The following is a 6,830-nucleotide window of genomic DNA, read 5'->3' as shown; positions in this document are numbered from 1 at the left end:
TTTTTTTTTTTTTTTTTTTTTTTTATAACATGGTGATCATGTGCCTAGAAATGCAGTGATGTTTCTAAACGTTGGCTCTTAAATATAGAATTTGTAACCATTGTTCATTTTCTTTCACCCTGCCTTTTAGTTGGAGGTAGGTAAGGCCTGATGTTGAAGAATGGTTGCCTAACCTTTGTTTAGATTTTTGGCCATTAAATAAGTAGCTTTGATTCTCTGCAGTGCTATTATCCATTGACCTGGCAGCCAGTAAATTGAAGTGAATGGGAGCTGTGAATACTCAGCCAGGAACTTGACTATCAGTTTTGTTTTTTTTTTTGTTTGTTTGTTTGGTTTTTTTTTTTTTATGTAAGAGGCATCTACGCATGGCTTTACATGCCTAACTAAAATAGACGTTTTGGTTTAGTTTCTACTTCATGAGCATTTGATATTCTGTTAGTAATTTCTTTTATATAGTCTGAGCTGTGCTGATTGTTTATTACTGTTCTACTAGGATACTGAAACCCAAAGGAGTCCAATGTTAAAACAGCTACATGAAAGAACAATGGAGATTTTTAGAAACAACCTGTCACTTCCTAGAGAGAATGGATCTGATAGAGAGTAATGCTTAAAATACTATTTTTAGCAATGAGTAGAAACCCTTCTTTCTACTTGGCATTTTCTAAAATGATTACTTGTAGCTAGCTACATGGCTGTTATTTCAGACACCAGCACCAACCAAGCACTGCAACAGATGCCAGCATAGGTGCAGTACTGCAGTGCTTCTGCGTATGAATAGTATCCTTGAAATCTGTGGGAACTGTTTATGTATATAAAATTTCTTGCATGCAACATGTTTGCACAATGGGAGTGGCAACATGCAGTTCACAGCCTTTTATTGCTCATTGCTGGGTTTCTCACTGTCAGTATCAGCAACTTTTGGGATTCTCCACCTACTATATTTACTTGAATACAGGATGAGTTTCCCCCACACCCCACGCCACCCTGAGTCAGCAATGGGAAAAAGTCCCACTCCTCATCTTATATTCACATAAAAGGAGATCTCATTAAATACATTGTCTATCCTTTAAACTGCTGCCAAAAGCAGCATGTGCTCAGAACTGGAAACCAACTATGAAGTTGATTAAATGCAGCCAACACTGAGCATGACTATAAAACCCTTTTTTTCACATGGCCTATATTGGGCATACATACTGGTGGGAACATACCACAAGGACAGGTTAGTACAGCCCTTCTGACTAAAATAAAATATATAGGAGTGCCCACGGAGTGCAGTCCCCCTCAGTGCCAACTCTTTTTCAAGTCACGGTGAGCCACAAGACTGAATACATTTCAGCTTCCTTTTCACTCCCACAGCTGAGCTGCATCTTTCTTTCCCATTCCCAGTGATTCTTGTTTTTTCACTAGCCTTAAATATCTGTCAAACATCAGGGGGCCTCAGACAGTTCACCCAAAATCCCTCTGTTGCCCCCCCTTCTCAGGCTGTTGCATACAAGCTTAACCCCAGCCTCTGTGAAGTGGAGCCAGACCAGGTTGCCTACCTCATCTGCATATACATTTTAGGAGGATCCCAGGACTTGTGACGAGACCACTTGTTTCCAGTGGGGACTAATTAGCACATGGATCCTTAGTGTGTTGGGTGGGTTAGTATCTGGAGTGTGCACACATACTGAGCTGTGCTGAGCTATGGGGTCTCCATGGCTTGAAACACAGTTGACTCTGCTCTGGCCTAGCCAATGAACTATATGGTAAGTTGTGAGCCTTTGGGGTTTGGACTAATACCACACAGTCTGTACTATATATAAGTAGGTACAAAAGTACTTCTTAAAAGTGTGTTTATGGAGTAGCTATATTAAAACTGGCAGCAGTTTCAAAAAAGGGAAAATGTATCAATCCTTGCAGATTACTACAGGTTTATTTCAAGGTCAGTGTTTTCAGATATGCCCCTCCCTTGCATGTGCTCATGGAAAACAAAGCCTGACGTTGAATGGATGAGGTGCTGCAGGGGGAAGGGGTTAGATGAGGGCAGAAGGCAAAGGGGCTTGCCTCCCAGATGTATTTTCTGTGATGTGGCAGTGGGAAAGGGACAAATTCAAGGCCAACCTCCAATAATTACTTTGGAGGTAATTTAATCAAGTTACTTAATGAAATATCATCTCTACACAAAATGTTAACCTCCAGCTTTGCCTGCTGTCACTACAGTCAGTGAAGCATTTTCTGTGGATGGACAGTAGGATATGACCCAAAATGTTTGGGCCATTTTTTCCATTATTATGGAGGTTGAAGCAAGATGTTTCGAACCAGGTCTACTTGGCATACCTGGATGTTTAATAATCCACTGTTTCTTTAAAACTAAAAATATATATATTCAGGCCAGTTTTTTAAAATGTGCTTTTCTAATAATAGCCCTTTCAACTAACTTTTAAAGTTGATCTGCCTTGGTGGGTGTAACAGCCTCTTCAACAAGGGAAAATCCAACTGCACTCTAATACTTTTCTGTTTTAGGAGTCTTGAATATAGTCGTTCTAGTATGTACAATATTTTCAGACATCAGTGTGATTATTTTTGTAGCTGATATTGTTAAATTAACTTGTGCTGAATATTTTTGGGGTGTGGCTGTGTGTTTGTGTGTATAAAATATTAAAAGTTCATTTGTAAAATCTCCCTAATTTTCTTACAGGGCGATGGTTGGATATACTTCAATCCTCTCTGGAAGTCCCATTGACAAGACAAAGTGCATTGTTGTCTCATAACAAAACCATCTTAGAGGCATTAAAATGATGCAGCGTATAACCTTCAGGTGTCATAAGTCCAGTTATAACAAGATACAAGTGGGAAGCTATATACTGTGAATGATGCATCTCAAAATAGCTACAAGCTCAAGTTTTAATCTAGAGCCATTTTGTGTATGTGTGTGACTACACACACATACTATGTATTGATATATATATGTAAACATGTTATACACACTAACAGTGATTCAAGACCTTTTCCTTTAAGTGGTAGTACACAGAGCTCTCATTGAAGTCAGTGAGGGTTCCCTGTGGTGTGCTTGCAGGATTAGGCCTTGTGTTGGTATTCAGAATACTTTTTTATTAGTACAGTTTAAGGTTTTCTATTTTTCACTTTTGCCAAAAATGTTTTGCACTTTTAAAATGTGAATTGTCCCCTACAGGCCATTGGTCAGTCTGAACAATGGCTAAATAATTCAGAATTTCACGTAAGAATGATGCATTGACCAACCTTCTCTTCGGGATATTGGTTTACTGGCATGACTTCCTGTCACTTATAAATGTGCATTTTCTGCCACCTTATAAAAAGTAGCAATATCGTAAGAAATCTGTTCATTCCAGTCCTAGGTGTCCTGTTAGTTTGCGTTCCAGAGAGATGCTTAATATTTTGCTTGCCCATTTTTTCAACCCATTGACCCTGGAAATGGTTGGGTATCTGTCTGTGGCAGTGGTTATGGTGGGGAAGGCTGGTGTTGTTAGGCTGACTTACTTGAAAGTCCGTAAGTTTTGTGTTAAAGCCCCAAGCAGTTCTGTATTTATTGTCTCTGATCTCTCTCCCTTTTGGTTCAGCTGATTGCTATTTTAGAGCGAACTTATGTCTAGCTGTCTCATAAAAAAACAACTATTACGCCAAAAAATAAATGATGTGGAAACTTACTTCTCTACGGTGAATAAGGGCTTCAGTAATTAAAAATTGTGGGGCCATAATGTTTTGCAATGTAAAAATCTATAGTTGATTTTACTTTGTAAGGTAACCACTGTGACGATAAGAAAGTAAACTTCAAAAACCATTGTATTAAAGTTTTTAGTTGCATTTCATTCCCTATCTCTAAAAGTGAGATGTGTTGATTTTTGCGAGATTTATACCAGACTGACTTCTCCTCAGTACTTTTTTTTTTTTTTTTACAGTGCCCCTTAAAAACATCACAGTATCTCTAACACACTAGCATGAATGCCTGACTTTATGGAATATTAATTTTGTGCCTTTTGCCTACATTCTTAATACAATTGCTCACACTTTCCAGGTACTAGACAAATGTATTTAGACTGAAGTATTGCTCGTAACTGTTCATACATGTCTGCGTTTTACAAGGTTTCTTGTTTGTTTTTTTGGTGGCTGTTAAGGTTACTGATAGGTAATGGAAAGCACTGTTAATTGGTCATTTGGAACTGGCATTTAATTTACAGGATCTTTCAATTTTGCGCTTCAGATTCTTAATTGGGTGTGGTCCCCTTCCTCTTCTCCTCCCTGTCCCCCCCCCCCTTAAATTACTTTATATTTGCTTGTATATACTTATCTCAGCATGTGAAAGGCTAGGGGCTTTCTTACACATATTGAAACCTATTAATAACTGTAGAATGTACAGGCCCAGTTTTAAGAAACACTATTTTGTAAGGAAAATTTTATTTTTAGGCTAAGTTAGCACTCTGTAATTATGTCAAAATGGTAAGAACTGAACTAACAAGTATCTTTAGGAGGATATATATTATTCATGGTCTCCAGGAACCTGTGCATATTGGACCCACTCTTGTTTTAAAGAGGTTAGTCTGGTAAGTAACCGAAACATTACAGAGTTAGAAGATGGTCTCTTTACAAGGGGCATTCTAAAGTACAAAATCAAATAGATCAGAATCATAGTCTACTTTTTTCAAAATAGTAGTTTTCACCCTTACCAAAGAACTGGCAACATCAAACCTTCCACATTTTTTTCGAAAGTTTTAAGGTCTGCCTCTCAGCTTTGCTCATGACTATTCATACTAGAAAGATTCTGTTGCTATTAGGATGAGGAGTTGAAATAATTTTGCACTTCTGACTTAGGGATTTCCTTCTCTGCATGGTGGTTAGTGCATGATGACAACATTCCATTCGTGTTCAAATGAATCCTTTTGCTTTCAAGGCTGTGAAGACTCTGTTGATGTTACTATGCTATGCTCTCCCTTTTCTCTCCACCTCCTTCCTGCCACAAATCAATCCTGTAAGGCAGGTCAAATACTTTTGCTTGAAAGATCTGAATCATCAACATATCTCAAAAGGAAGATTGGATAAGTGTCTTGCGTATTTTTATCAGAAAAAAATATTCCATACGTTATACGAGGATACTGTACAAGAGGATTTTGAAGATTGAGCAGTAAACAACCCTTATTCTATAGCTTGTTTCAACAGGTGTCTGGCACTTCCAAGAGGATACTTTCTTTCTGAATAGCCAGTGTACACTTTGAATTGTAATGTAAATCCTGATGTACTTCAGATCTAATTTTTTGTGCACACCTGCAGAACCTATGCAAACTTTTCTTTCTTACGGTATAACTGTTCAAAAAGATTTCTACCTTTTATTGTTTAAAATTTTGAAATCCGGCAGTCACTTCTGATTAGCCTTCCTTTCATAATTGTGAATTAAAATTACAAGCTGACAACATTGTCAATAAATGATTATTTGAATTAGTGGTGGATGCCTTTTCTCTTTCCATTATGTTAAAATGGCACCATTTGCTCAAATCTGTATATCCTTTGTACACACGTACAACACTTTTCTCTATAACCTTCAACTACATGTTATGTGATCAGTTTTGATGCACAAGCTACTGTCGCTTGAATCCTATTTTTCAGCAGACAAGACAATATCCAACCAGGTAAGCTTTGTTTAAATTGGATCGCAGCACATGGAGAGGCTGGAAAGTTTGGTGACTGGCAGCACTAGACAACTGCAGGTAAGGATGAATGGGAGGTCTGTGCAGAGGACTGGAGACGGCACTCTTGGACTGGGATGCATGACCTAATTGACCAGTTAACAGAATGCTGATCAGCAAGCAGAAATTCCAGTAACAATGTATAGCCTTGACTTACTGAAAATGATTTATTCCTTCTATACCAAAGAGTGCATGACATTTTGCAGATGAAACATGCAAAAAGAAGCGCTAGTGACAGAAATTGATATTCTTATGACCAGTGGATTCTGACAAGTATAATACAATGAGTTCAACACATTTTGGGCCTAGATTACAGCAATATCTGCAAGATCTCTCTGAGGGAATGTATGAGACTGAGTATGATAGTTTTGCTGAAGGTTTATGTACCACTGCCACATGCCCCACCATGTATTATTCCTCCATGTACCGCTGCTACATGTTCATGCAAGGGAACTGGAAAATGAAATTGGCAGTAGATAAGATTGCAAGAATGTGGTACAGATTTGCTACTGCTCTTTTGTGAAGATGGATGTGCCTCAAATTCTGTACCTTTTGGTACAAAGTCCGGACTTAAACTATAGGCCTTGTCACTGTTGTCACACTGATATTCAGTGAGGATATTAATGTTACAGCTGCTTGTGGACTTAACCGCGTCTCTGATGGCACCACTACTATGGTCTTCTGCATTTGATCAGTATTCTGTGCAACTGATGTAGAAAACACTGGGAAGAGGAGCAATGTGAGCATACTGTCTGGAAATATTTTAAATATCAGGACATAAAAGACACTGCTTTCATTGTCCTTGGTTTGTTTAGAAGGGCACATGCACAGGCCCATATGTTTGCCTACATGCATGTAAGAATATATCTATGGTTACCACTATCAGTTTAACACTGCCATGTTTTCATGGGGATGCTGATATTTCATTGGAGTTGATGTTCAGACCATCACCTGCAGCGGACTTAGGGGCTGAGGAATCCTTTAATTTGTTTCTAAGGATTAACCTGAACGGGTGACAGACCCGGAACTGTCTTCAGCTCAAGACTAGGATAACTTGTCTTAGAAGTTACAGAATGTGCAAATTGATGAGTTGGACTTGGGTCTTGGTGACATGCTATCCCCCCCCCCCCC

The 6,830-nt window shown here is 38.5% G+C and overlaps 1 protein-coding gene across 1 annotated transcript in view; it reads left to right on the top strand.

Moving 5' to 3' along the window:
- The window catches only part of OSBPL10 (oxysterol binding protein like 10), a 195,424-nt gene extending 189,970 nt beyond the window's left edge, over positions 1-5,454 (top strand). The window contains exon 12 of the mRNA XM_019508706.1: positions 2,681-5,454. Coding sequence (XP_019364251.1) covers positions 2,681-2,725 — 45 coding nt within the window. The 3' untranslated portion in view covers positions 2,726-5,454. The remainder of the gene's footprint in view (positions 1-2,680) is intronic.
- Positions 5,455-6,830: the final 1,376 nt, after the last annotated feature.

The sequence above is a fragment of the Gavialis gangeticus genome, unplaced genomic scaffold (assembly GCF_001723915.1).
Source record: "Gavialis gangeticus isolate Ggan-Ray unplaced genomic scaffold, GavGan_comp1, whole genome shotgun sequence".
Classification (NCBI taxonomy): domain Eukaryota; kingdom Metazoa; phylum Chordata; order Crocodylia; family Gavialidae; genus Gavialis; species Gavialis gangeticus.
The sequence above is the reverse complement of the archived record's forward strand: the minus strand, read 5'-3'. Positions and strand labels throughout refer to the sequence as shown.